Below are 14,174 nucleotides of genomic sequence, written 5' to 3'. Positions count from 1 at the left end.
GCGTTTAAACAGCCGACGAATTGGTTTCTGGTTTGGTAATTTGAGAATTTGACCAAGTTACATTAGAAACTGAACTAAGTGACCTTCATGAACATTGTAACCCTGAGTCTTAGCTTCGAAACAGCATAGTTTGCGTCTTAATCCGATAAGCGTAGCTTCGGATAAGTTATTTCCGCTTTCACACGTCAAATCTGTCTTTTGCTAAATTGAATTTCTGCACTTGTTATTACTGTATCTCTTATTCTTATGATATTGTGAGCCTATGGAACGGCTCTTGACTTGAATTGCTTATGTGTGATGTTGGGTTGTGGTTGAGGAAAAATAATGAAGCCAAAATGGCTGGAAAATTAGGTAAACACAAAGGGCGTGCTGCCCAAATTTTCGCCCGAGGGCTAGGTTTCTATTTGAACTTGTATACTTTTGTTTGGCCAATACCATGACCGGTTTTCCATTTTAAAACATGATTTCTCATCCTTGGGTTCAAACAACCCTCTTCTTACTTGAAAGTCATCTTTACACGTTTTACTCCTAATTAGTCGGGTTTCTTTGTTTCCCTTAAATGTTTTGCTCGATAAACTGTAATATGTTCTCTTGTTCAACCTTAGGTTTCATTGGTGATTAAGGGTAATATCCGGAAGGATATTTTGCACGATATTTTGCATTTCTAGGTGAGTGTTCCTTATTTGATTCTATGGCTTGTTGTTATCATTTGCTAATGTGTTAAGTGCTTTTAATGATTTCCAAAACGAGCTTTCTAGGCGAGTGTGTACTTTATCGCACTCGACCTAAATAACTGTGCAATTTTCAAGGATTTAATGATTGAAATGTTACTTGCGCATGAATGTAAGCCTTTTGGGCTGAACTGGCCATTGCCCCTTGTTACCGGTCGTCTCGAGCCAGAAGCGGACTCGGTCGGGCGATTAGGGACTTGGGTGAACGTTTGGTATACTCGAGTATTACCCTGTAGGTTGGTGGAGACTGGCCAACGGCCAGGACGGGGGTGAATGAATGAATGAATGAACGAACGATCGAACGAGGGTTATTGATAAACGAAAAATGCAGTTTCAAATGATTGGAGGAATAAGGGGAAATGTCAGGAGAACGAATGAACGAAATAACGAATTGCTTCTTGTGAGCCGTATCCTTTTAATGAATGTGTTACTATCGCTTTCCATTGAAAATGTTTCTTGAATTATTGATACTTCATGTTTAATGTATTGGATTGATTATCTGATTATGTGTTCGGAACCTCATTGGGCTTTTAGCTCATCCATTTAGTTTTGTTTTCCTTACAGGGGAAGGCGAGCGAGGACGTAAGCTTGAGATAGACTAGCCAATCTAGTTTTGTTTCTTTTGTTTCTTTTGTAGTGGTTCTCGCCTAGTGCTTGGCACGGGCTGGACGTATGAAGGATTGAGAACCCTTGTATATTTGATGTTTATATTCTCTTTTGGGTTGGCAATGTATATAAGTTCCGCTTTAAGTTTGGATCAATGCTCTATTTATTCTTGTGATTTATTTCAATTTTTAATTGAGGACTGTAGCGAACGACTGAGTCCCGGCGAGAGCTGGGCAGGCGGCCCATCGAACCCTCTAGTACGCCTTAGGGGGAGGTGGGGTCGTTACAAATGGTATTAGAGCTTAGGCTTCAGATCTCTGTAGTGTATCCTAGATTAAAGATTAGGATACCGGACTGTGGGATTTGATTGGACTTGAAAGTTAAGCGATTGAGGGATAAACCTTATAGCTGCTTCGCGTGGTTTCTACGTGGAGTGACCCTGGACTAAGTGGTGAAAAAGTATGAGGGACTAAGTGAAACTATGAATTGCGAATGTTATGGGCCTTAAATCTTTCTCATGGTATCTGAAGACCATAGATAGGTATGTCAGGTAGGAATTCCGATTGTAGATAGTTTACTCTTGAGACTGCAGCTCGAGATGTGAATTATCTTATTTCGGATTCTCGTGCCTGAGTACTCTATAGTTGAGGTGCTGCTAAATACTTGAGACTTGTATTTCGGGAACATGAACAGGCTTTGTCTGACTAGAATGAGCACAAGAGGTCAGGGACATCTAGTTTGGATAGTAAGTGACGTGAGAGACCAGACGGGCTGATACTGGGACGACTTCACCTTTTCCTTTTGATTTACAGTATATTGTTACTACATGACGTTAGTATACCTGTATGTACATGGTTATCTGTCCAACTTGATATGTATTTGTGTATTTGCTTATCCGTCTTCTTGGTATGGCGTGTTATGTGGGTATATGTTCATTTGAATATTTGGTGCCCTCAATAGTTACTTTAGTAACCTTATCGTGTTTATTTATTAAATTACCTTTTTGGGGGAAAAGAAAAGAGAGGGAAAACATATATATGGACGGGAGACGTAGCCGTGGACGGGGACGTGACCGTGGGAATGAACGAGCTCAAGAGCCAAGAGAGGAAAGAGAAACAACAGCTGCACAAGAGCAAGGAATGAGGGTTGAAGCCGAAGACCAAATGGCAACGGTAATGCAACAAATGACAGATATCTTGGCAAGACTGGTGGATCAACAAGGCCAAATGGCCGTGAATCAACCCCGGAACCCTGAAATCGGAGAAGATAAGGCTCTTGAGAGGTTCCAGAAATTTACTCCTCCGAAATTCCTTGGAGGATCTGATCCGGATATAGCCGAACAATGGTTAGAGGCCATGATTAATATTTTCACCGTCTTGAACTACACCGAGCAAAGACAAGTAAACTTTGCGGTGTTCCAATTTGAAGGATCGGCCCGAGCGTGGTGGAACGTTATTAAAGCAAAATGGGAAAGAGAACAGACCGTATGGACATGGACGAATTTCATAAGGGAATTTAACGAGAAATACCTCCCTCCTTTAGTTCAAGAGAGGAGAGAGGAAGAGTTTATTGGACTACGCCAGGGAACGTTAAGTGTGGCCGAATATGAAACGAAATTTACGAAACTATCCAAGTTTGCTTCTGAATTGGTGGCCACAGAACGGCGAAGAGTAAGACGGTTTATACAAGGATTAAATTTGGAACTCCAAGAAGCATTAGCGGCAGTACAAGTGAATACGTTTACGGAGGCCCTTGAGAAAGCTCAAAGAATCGAGACTGCAAAGGCACAGATAAAAGCTTCCCAGACCCAGAAAAGGAGTGCATCGAGTAGTGTAGTGGAGGAATTAAGTGAAGCGAGAGTCCCTTCCAAAGTGCAAAAAGTGAACTTTTTGTCCCACCCACCATGGACATTAGGGGCGATAGGTGAAGGATCTACAAAAGAAAGTCAAATCAGATTTGGGAAAAGTTTTCAAGAAAGCCAAAAGATGGCTTCTCACGTGGTCTGTGGGTACTGTGGAAAGGCAAATCATGTCGAAAGCGATTGTTGGAGAAAGGGGCGGAAATGTTTAATCTGCGGAAGTGGCAATCATCAAGTTAGCAACTGTCCGAGGAGACAGTCACGTGAAAGCAATATTCTGCAACTGGATGGAGCTAAATCACAAGTGAATGAAGGAGGGAAAATGAACTAGCGGACCGGCAAAGGTTTATGCTTTAGACAACCGACAAGTTCCGGACTCGTCTGAGGCAACTGAAGGTAAAATTTCGAGGACGAAATTTTTTTAAGGGGGAGAGAATGTGAGGACTCGCAAATTTCTTGTATTTTTCTCAAAAATACCCTTTTATTTGAAAATTATTATTTATCAAAGGCCACTACCCAAATATTTCACACTAAGTGTAAATAAACCTAGAAAATAGGGTTTTACGCTTCGGTTTCAAGTTTGGAGCAAAATTAGGGTTTTCGCGATTTTTCGCCGGATGAATTTTCGGTACAGAGTAAGAATTAATTTGGGGATTAAAAGTGACTTTTAAGTGAGAAATAATATGTGACTAGTGGCAATGAGATAAGGTTAGTGAATGGGAAGTAAAAACCCTAGTACGTGAGTTTTTAAGAAAAACGGCGCGAACCGGCGGGTCCCGCGCACTACCGTTTGAACGCACCACTTGACCACCACTTTCTTACCACATGAGCTCATTAATATTTGAGCAAAATATCTCCTAAATTCCAGCTAAGCTTGACCGAAATTAGAGGCTGAAAATACAAGAAAAGAAAAGGAAATTTTACTTGGTAAGGGTTGTGACAAGTGTCACACCATTAGAGGCCATTGACCAAGACATTGTCCAACTTTCTTATCCCCAAAATTGCACCATTCTTCCTCATTATTTCTGCTGAAGAACCGTGAGAGAGAGAGAGCAAAAACAAGAGAAAAGCTTCTCCATTTCTTCTTGAATCAAGTCACAAAGTGAGGAAACAAAGAAACTAAACCGATTAAACTTGTTCTTGAGTGACTAGTTAGTGACTTGTGGTATGATTTTTGAAGGAGAGAGCTTGGGCTACTCTTAGTGACCTTTATTCAAGGTAAGAGAGTTTATCTCTCTAAGTTTTGCTTTCAATTTTGTTAAATTAAGTTTAGTAGTTTGATTTTGTGGTGGAATCACGGATGATTAGCATGTTTTAGAAGTTTTTCCCAATTTATTTGATGAACTAGGGCTTGTGGAAATTCTGCCCAAATTGTTGTATGATGCTTATATGTTGCAATTGAGGTTTTATAAGGTGTTGTGGTAGTGATTAGACCAAGAAATTAAGGAAAGATTCACTAGAAACTAGAAATTCCAGAATCTGGAAAATTTCCCCAACATTCTGTCCGAATTTTTATCTGTGTGTTAGAGGCCGAATTGGCCTTAAGTCAAAGAAGACAAGTTGTAGAGAATGACATTTTATAGGTGCCTACAAAATTTCAGCTCAATCGGAGCAATGTAGGACGTGAAAAGTCCAAAATACCCTTACTGTTCTAAGTAATTCCCAGCAGTCCGTTTCTTCAGTTAAGTCCAGTTTATCACGTTTTTTGACCAGGATCCAGTCTGATTTAGCTCTGGGCCAAAACATGAAAGTTGTAGTGTTCTGTATTAGCTTTAAAATGCCTCTAAGAACACCTGATTCAGACTTGTGTAAACTGAGTTATGACCATTACAGTGTTCTGCGTTTAAACAGCCGACGAATTGGTTTCTGGTTTGGTAATTTGAGAATTTGACCAAGTTACATTAGAAACTGAACTAAGTGACCTTCATGAACATTGTAACCCTGAGTCTTAGCTTCGAAACAGCATAGTTTGCGTCTTAATCCGATAAGCGTAGCTTCGGATAAGTTATTTCCGCTTTCACACGTCAAATCTGTCTTTTGCTAAATTGAATTTCTGCACTTGTTATTACTGTATCTCTTATTCTTATGATATTGTGAGCCTATGGAACGGCTCTTGACTTGAATTGCTTATGTGTGATGTTGGGTTGTGGTTGAGGAAAAATAATGAAGCCAAAATGGCTGGAAAATTAGGTAAACACAAAGGGCGTGCTGCCCAAATTTTCGCCCGAGGGCTAGGTTTCTATTTGAACTTGTATACTTTTGTTTGGCCAATACCATGACCGGTTTTCCATTTTAAAACATGATTTCTCATCCTTGGGTTCAAACAACCCTCTTCTTACTTGAAAGTCATCTTTACACGTTTTACTCCTAATTAGTCGGGTTTCTTTGTTTCCCTTAAATGTTTTGCTCGATAAACTGTAATATGTTCTCTTGTTCAACCTTAGGTTTCATTGGTGATTAAGGGTAATATCCGGAAGGATATTTTGCACGATATTTTGCATTTCTAGGTGAGTGTTCCTTATTTGATTCTATGGCTTGTTGTTATCATTTGCTAATGTGTTAAGTGCTTTTAAAGATTTCCAAAACGAGCTTTCTAGGCGAGTGTGTACTTTATCGCACTCGACCTAAATAACTGTGCAATTTTCAAGGATTTAATGATTGAAATGTTACTTGCGCATGAATGTAAGCCTTTTGGGCTGAACTGGCCATTGCCCCTTGTTACCGGTCGTCTCGAGCCAGAAGCGGACTCGGTCGGGCGATTAGGGACTTGGGTGAACGTTTGGTATACTCGAGTATTACCCTGTAGGTTGGTGGAGACTGGCCAACGGCCAGGACGGGGGTGAATGAATGAATGAATGAACGAACGATCGAACGAGGGTTATTGATAAACGAAAAATGCAGTTTCAAATGATTGGAGGAATAAGGGGAAATGTCAGGAGAACGAATGAACGAAATAACGAATTGCTTCTTGTGAGCCGTATCCTTTTAATGAATGTGTTACTATCGCTTTCCATTGAAAATGTTTCTTGAATTATTGATACTTCATGTTTAATGTATTGGATTGATTATCTGATTATGTGTTCGGAACCTCATTGGGCTTTTAGCTCATCCATTTAGTTTTTTTTTCCTTACAGGGGAAGGCGAGCGAGGACGTAAGCTTGAGATAGACTAGCCAATCTAGTTTTGTTTCTTTTGTTTCTTTTGTAGTGGTTCTCGCCTAGTGCTTGGCACGGGCTGGACGTATGAAGGATTGAGAACCCTTGTATATTTGATGTTTATATTCTCTTTTGGGTTGGCAATGTATATAAGTTCCGCTTTAAGTTTGGATCAATGCTCTATTTATTCTTGTGATTTATTTCAATTTTTAATTGAGGACTGTAGCGAACGACTGAGTCCCGGCGAGAGCTGGGCAGGCGGCCCATCGAACCCTCTAGTACGCCTTAGGGGGAGGTGGGGTCGTTACAAAACATACTTCGAACAATCATTATTTCATTTCTCAAGGGTACAAGTTCGGCCAAGTCCTTACTTATATACCTCGGAACAAGAAGACTCAAGTACCCTAGATGGTTCAAGTGATATTCATATCAACTCTACCCAAGTCGCAAGTGTATTTCTATAGTCCTTGAGCGTAAATTTGGGCAGCACGCCCTTTGTGTTTACCTAATTTTCCAGCCATTTAGGCTTCATTATTTTTCCTCAGCCAATCCCAAAGTCATATATATCATAAATTCAAGTCAATAGCCGTTCCATAGGCTCATAACATCATAAGAATAAGAATCAAAGTACTAACAAGTGCGGAAATACAATCTAGCAAAAGACAGATTTGACGTGTGGTTGCGGAAATAACACATCCGAGGCTACGCTTATCGGATTGAGGCACAAATTATACCGTTTCGAAGCTAAGACACAGGGCTACAATTTTCATGAAGATCACTTAGTCCATTTTCCAATGAAACCTAGGCAAATACTCAATTTACAGAACCAAAATCTAACTAGTCGGCTCTTTAACCGCTCTGCACTGGAATGGTCATATCTCAGGTTACCAAGGTCCGATTAAGGTGTTCTTGGAGGCGTTTAAAAGCTAGGACAGAATACTAAAACTTTCATGTTTTAGTAAAAAGCTAAATCAGTACTAATACTAGTGAATAAATGTGATAAACTGGATAAACTGACCAAACGAACTACTGGGAAAAACCTTAAAACAGTGAGAGTATTTTGGTCTTTTCACGGGCTACGTTGCTCCGATTGAGCTGAAATTTTGTAGGCACCTATAAAATACCATTATATACAACTTTCATGTTTTAAGCCAAGCCTAATTTTTCCTCTAACTATGATTATTAAAATCGGACAGAATGAAATCCTGAAATTCCAGAAATCTGGAATTTTTGAATTCTCAAGTCAATCCTTCCATTTTCTTGCTTCCAATTCTACCAAAGCCCCTTATCTACTCTTATATACAACATATACTAAATATAAAACAAGGTTAGGCAGAAATTAATCAAACCCTAGCTTGCATATCTCATCCAAGAATCATCACAACAACTTGCTTATCTTGTAATCAAGCTAAAACATGATCTAAATAACATCTTAAACCAAAATTTAAAGGAGCAAGGATCATGATCATATTTTTATACCTCAAGAACAAGGCTTGGAACAGTGATACTCCACTTCCTTTAGAAATTTCTTGGTTCCACAAGCTTCCCAACTCACAACCCACACTTTAATCGGTTTGGAATTTCAATTTCTTACTTGAATGATTCAACTCAAGAAGAAGGAATTTGTTTTCTTGCTCTCTTCCTCTCCTCTCCTTGTTCGGCTATGGGACAGAAATAATGAGGGGAAAAGGAACAAAATTTTGGGATAAGAACGATGACCATGTCTTGGTCAAGAAACCCTTAGGTGGCGACACTTGTCGCCACCACCACCTTTCATTTTTCTCTTTCTTTTCCTTGCTATTTTTAGTCCACATTTTCGGTCAAGCTAGCTGGCAATGAGGGGGGGATATTTTGCTCAAGTATTAATGCTCATGTGATAAGAAAGTGGTGGTCAAGTGGTGCGTTCAATCGGTAGTGCGCGGTACCCGTCGGTTCGTGCCGTTTCTCTTAAAAACACACGTACTAGGGTTTTTACTTCCCATTCACTAACCTTATATCATTGCTCCTAATCACATATTATTTCTTACTTAAAAGTCACTTTTAATCTCCAAATTTAATCCTTACTCTGTATCGAAAATTCATCCGGCGAAAAATCGCGAAAACCCTAATTTTGCTCCGATCTTGAAACCAAAAGTGAAACTCTACTTTCTAGGTTTATTTACACTCATTGTGGAATGATTGGGTAGTAGGGCTATAATAAATAAATAATTTCCAAATAAAAGGAAATTTTTAAGAAAAACGTGAGGGATTTTACAATTTCAGTAATTAAAATTAGGGTTTCTATTTAAAACAAAATAAGGTTTTAAATCAAACCCAAAGAAATACACTTTAGTATCTTCTTTACAAACAACCTCCTAATATTCGGGGTGTCACAGATGATACTAACCTACCTTTCACGTCCAATCTCAAGGTTGCTTCCCCGAGAATCCAAAATTCTACCACTTTGGCTCTACAATCAAGTTTAGCATGGTAATGAGCTAGGAAATCCATTCCTATGATTACATCATACCCCTTTATGTCCAAACTAACCAGATCTACTAGCATCTTACGCTCTCCAATCCAAAACTCGCAATTCTTATAGGCCAGGCTAGTAATTATACCCTTATTACCCATAGGTGTCCTAACTTCAAGATCAAAGGGTAATCTAACAGGTTGTACATCAATTTCGGCCATAAAAATTGGATTCACAAATGAATGAGTTGCGCCAGGATCAATTAATACTCTAGCTAATCGATGAAAGATTGGAAGAGTACCTTCCACGACCTCCGAGGAATCAGGTACAGGTTGATCGTCTATGGCGTACACCCTAGCCGGAACTTTTGGCCCATTTTCCCCAGAAGTGGCTTGTTTAACATTTGGGGTACCACCTTCTTGCATTTTTGGGCAGCCGGCAATTTGGTGCTCGCTACTTCCGCACCTCAAGCACTTCCCTTCTCTCATCCAACATTCATTCCCAGTATGGCCGACCCTCCTGCAATACCCACAAATTACCTGAGGGGTGGTCACACGACCTCCTTGCAGGGCGTTCCTAGTCTGATTCCTTACACTTGGTCCTCCTCTAGTATCAATATCTCTTCTTCCGGTACCTCTTGCCCCAGTTCCTCTTGCCAGAGCGCCTCGTGGTGCTCCAGGATTATTTACTCCACCCATTCCTCGACCTACTTTGGCCGGTGGAGTATTTGTATTAGTCGGCTCCCGACTGCTGCTAGGGCCAAATCTTTTCTTAGCCTGGAAGGATTTTACTTGAGCTCTAGCAACTTCAACTCTTTGAGCTCTTTCAACAGCGTCAGCAAACGTGTCTAACCGAACAGCCGCTAATCCCTTCTGGATTTCCACGTTTAGCCCCTGCACAAACCTCCTTACACGCCTTTGCTCCGTGGCTACCAATTCAGGAGCAAAACGGGACAATTTTGTGAACTGGATTTCATATTCGGCGACACTCACCGCCCCCTGCTTATACTTGATAAAGTCATCCTCTCTTTTCTCTTGGATGAGAGGGGGTAGAAACTTGGCATTGAACTCCCGAGTGAAGTTCGCCCAGGTCCTAGGAATATGGTTCCTGTCCCAATTAACCCTAATTAGGTTCCACCAGGAACGAGCAGCTCCCTCAAACTGGAATGCTGTAAAAGTCACTTGCCTCTCTTCCGTATAGTTTAGAGCGGCAAAAATATCAGAGATCCTCTCCCACCAACCTTCGGCTACCTCAGGTTCTGGACCTCCATAGAACTTAGGAGGTCCAAACTTCAAGAATATCTCTAATGCCCGATCCTCGGTATCGATTGGGCCTCCTTGATGATGCACTGCCCCCGGAGCTGGGTGCTCGGTCATGCGCTCTAGAACATTGGTTATTCTATTAATTGCGGTGGCCACTGGGTCTCCGGCCACGTTTCCTTGACCATGGTCTTGATTGACCTCAGGTTCCCTATCACCACTACCCTCGGGGTGTTGCCTAGTTGATCTCCCACGTTCTCTACCTCTAACGCGTCGATCCATAGCCTAGTTATGCCTATTGATATAAATAAAACGATTAAGCAAAAATTATTGTTATTTATTTACTTATTATTATCAAGTAAAGTCATCATGAATATCAAGAGAAAGAAAATAGAACATTTAAAACACATATTCACATACCAAAGTTCATACAGCTAGCAGGTTAGGGTGCCTTCCAAAAGTAAGGCACACAAGTTTAGTAAATATGTACAAACAACTCCTTAAACCAAGATAGGGATATAGTGCCTCAAAAGTAGGACATCTAGCTAGACAAAATGCTAGGACCTAAACTAGTGTCACCCTAACCAACCCTGGATACCCATTTACAAGCAAGGCAAGCCTGGTCTAACCCTCAGCAGGGCTGCCAGGAGCAACGGCCTCCTTAAGGTCCTCCTCCGGGTCCTCCTCCACACCTGCCTAAGCAGTACCCTCAATGATCCCCATGACCTCGTCTATCATCATAGTGGCGTCGGCCATAATACCCGTACACCTATCACGTACCTCCTCAGCTACTCGAGTCAATCGAGACCTCTGTCTCCCTAACTCCTCACGAGCGGCCTCTGACCTAGCCCTCTCGGCTGCTAACCTCTGTTGGAGCTCAGCTATACGATCCATCTGAGTATCAACCATGATGCTCAATTCCTCGACATCCTGGGTCAAAATATGATTAGCGTCTCTCAACTGGCGATGCTCGTCGTCCAAGGACAGCACTAACTCGTTAGGGTAAGCATACGTGACCCTACACTGGCATCGAGGAAACCTATCAGTTGGTGTATAACGTATACGAGGTCCTCCGTCACGTGGCCTATAGGAGATGGACCTAAGAGGCTCTACATGTCCATTAGCCACTCCATTAGCATTAGCATGTCCGTTTCCGTTTTCCATACCTACAAAGCAACCACATCCAAAGGTTAATACTTAAATAGCTAACTTGCTCGAGTGCCACTTAAGGTATATCTAACCAACTCACTTCTTAACTCTTAAAAGGCTCAAGATTTCTAGCATATCTAATATATCCTCCAAATAAATTCTAACATAGGCTCTGATACCACATATGGCGGCCCCACTTTTCCCTAAGGCGAACCAGAGGGTTAGCGGGTCGCCTGCCCAGCTCTCGCCAGGACTCACGCAAGTAAACCTACTAAAAATCCACATATAACTTAAAACCAGAACACCATTCGTCACCCGAACACGCCAAGCTTTAAAACAACTGAAATTCTAAAACACATTAACTTCAGAGATAACATTACCATTGAACATCCAAACGTTCCCTCTTAAGTACATCTCCATCTAGTTCAACACAAACTACAAATATATATGTTACAAACCACACAATAAACTCAGAGAGCTCAAATAAATTCATACAAGCCAGAACTTAGGGTTTGCACTTTTCCAACTTCAAGTGACAACCCAAAACAAAGATACTAAAACGACTCGAACTACAATTATGAAAGCTTAAGCAGACTTCAAAACTTCCGGATGCTGAAACCTGTTAAGGAAAACAAACATCGTGTGGTGAGCTAAAGCTCAGTGGTGCCCAAAAACATGCAATCATAAAAGCAAATAGCAAATAATAGTTCCAAGCTTAAATTCAACAAATAAGAAAGCGTATAACAACACAGGATAGGATACAGGAGCTGTCAAGAGCCATTTCCCCGCACTTGATCAAAATGAACCGCAGTTGACCCTCCGTCAACTTTCACTATCTAAAATCCATGTAGATTCATATTTTTTTCTGTGACGCCCCGAAAAGTATAAGTGTGCAAATCCGGAAATTTTCTAATTTTCTAGGGTTTATTTTATTTAATCGCCCGCCTTTTCTACATTTTCTTTATTAGAAAAATTTCCCAAATAAAGTTTATGAGCAAAAATAGTTTTAAAATGATTTTTCTAGTATCGGTTAGTTTTTGAGAAATTAAGAGCGTATTTTGAACGTGGGACCCGCAAGTGCGGTAAACGCAATATATTTTTGACAACTTGTTGGAAAGTGATATTATTTTACAAGGTGTTAAGATATTTGTATTGGAGAGACAAAAAGATAAGTTTTGAACCAAAAGGTGAAAAGTGTCACCTTGTGATTTAATCTTGGACTTTGACCATTTGACTTTACCTTTACCTTTACCAAATAAATACAAAAAAATTGATCAAAATAAGCTTCATTTTGCAAGCTTCTTGGCCGAATGTTCTTGCTCAAGAAAGAAAGAAAAGCTCTCAATTTCTTCCTTCTATTTCTTGCTCAATCTTCAAATCCAACCAATAAAACTCCAAATCATTCCATAAAATCTCTTTGCTAAGTGGTCTTGAGGTATGTTGTGGAGTTGTTTGGAAAGCTAAGGTGATTTGTTGCTCTATCTCTTGTATGGCTAAGGTGAGTTCTGAAGAACCACTCTCCTCCCTTAATTGATGTTCAATTCATGATTGGTGGTGGTATAAGATGCACTTTTATGGATTATATCTTGATTTTGGTTGAATTGGTGAAGTTTTATAATTTTTGGGGATTTTTCTGTTTTCATATGGATATGATTATGGGGTCATATATGATAATTGGAAATGATGTTTAATGACTCTAGGAGGTGGAAAAAGTGATTAATTACAATCAATTTCTGTTTTGGAAGGAAAAGTGGAAAACTAGGTTTCAATGTTCTTCATTCTGCCCGAATTTTTAGCTCCTTGTTAGAGGCCGAATTGGCCTTGGCTTAAAACATGAAAGTTGTAGGGAATGATATTTTAGAGGTTCCTACAAAATTTCAGGTCAATCGGAGTAGTGTAGAATGAGAAAAGTCGAAATTACTATTGTTGTTCTGGTTTTACCCGAATGTAAGAATTGCGCCTGTAATTGGTTGTTTTGGCTGGAATTGCTTCTGGATTGGTTGTTGAGGCCTTCTGATTAAATGTAACCCTGTTTCTTATCTTTCAGATGGTTTTGGAATTCCAGGATTTGGACTTGGAGAGCCTGAGTTATGATGTTTCCGCTAGAATGCGTTCTGTGACTCTGTTTTTGTGATTCTGGTATGGTATCTTGCATTTTTGACCTGGTTACACTCGAAACTGGGTTGAGTGACCTTCTGCATTGTTGTAGCCCTGTCTTTTAGCTTCGAAATGGTGGGTCTTGAACCTTCATCCGACAATCGTAGCGCCTTTGGTACCATTACCGCAAAATGACGTCAAAACTGTTTTTCTGGTTTTGAGCTTAACTTTCATTTCCGGACTTTTCCCTAGCTTGACTTGTACTAGTACTACTTGGAGCTTGCTGAGTGGCTATTGGATGAACTTGTTGTTGTGTGTGTACCTTTGGGGTTGGAATGAGGAAATAATGAAGCCAGGATGGTTGGAAAAGTTATCAAATTCAGGGGAAGTGTTGTCCGAACTTTGAAGGGATTTGTTTGCATTGAGTTTGTGATCTAAGACTTGGATTTGAGCAAGGCAATGTTATATGATGGATGATTTCTGAGCCATTGAGGTGAGTGACCTCAAACTATTTCGAAAGTTATTTATGAACCGTTCCTGCATTATTTACTTTTGAACTGTTTTCTTGCATTATTTACTTCTAAACTATTTCCAAAGTTACTTTTGAACTGTTTTCTTGCATATCATGCGTGCTTATATGAGAGTGTTCCTTGTTTGATATATTTCCTTGACTTATTGGCTTGTTATTATTGATTGATAATGTGTTAAGTGCTTTCAATGATTGTTAAAACGAGTTTTCTAGGTGAGTGTGTACTTTATCGCACTCGACCTAAATAAATATGAAAATTTTAATAATTAATGATTAAATGCTAGTTGCGCATGAATGTAAGCCGTTTGGCTGAACTGGCCACTGCCCTTTGTTACCGA

The 14,174-nt window shown here is 40.2% G+C and overlaps 1 protein-coding gene across 1 annotated transcript; it reads right to left on the bottom strand.

Annotated features, from left to right (window-relative positions):
- Positions 1–8,740: 8,740 nt before the first annotated feature.
- On the bottom strand, positions 8,741–10,343 carry LOC113756912 (the record flags this gene model as incomplete). Its single annotated transcript, XM_027300385.1, has 3 exons — positions 9,795–10,343; positions 8,880–9,695; positions 8,741–8,799 (listed from the first exon to the last, which is right to left on the bottom strand). Coding segments are annotated over exons 1-3 (1,424 nt in total), but the record flags the coding sequence as incomplete, so codon positions are not given.
- Between the last annotated feature and the right edge of the window lie 3,831 nt (positions 10,344–14,174).

Source organism: Coffea eugenioides, unplaced genomic scaffold (genome assembly GCF_003713205.1).
Source record: "Coffea eugenioides isolate CCC68of unplaced genomic scaffold, Ceug_1.0 ScVebR1_2540;HRSCAF=3588, whole genome shotgun sequence".
Taxonomy (NCBI): Eukaryota; Viridiplantae; Streptophyta; class Magnoliopsida; order Gentianales; family Rubiaceae; genus Coffea; species Coffea eugenioides.
The sequence above is the reverse complement of the archived record's forward strand: the minus strand, read 5'-3'. Positions and strand labels throughout refer to the sequence as shown.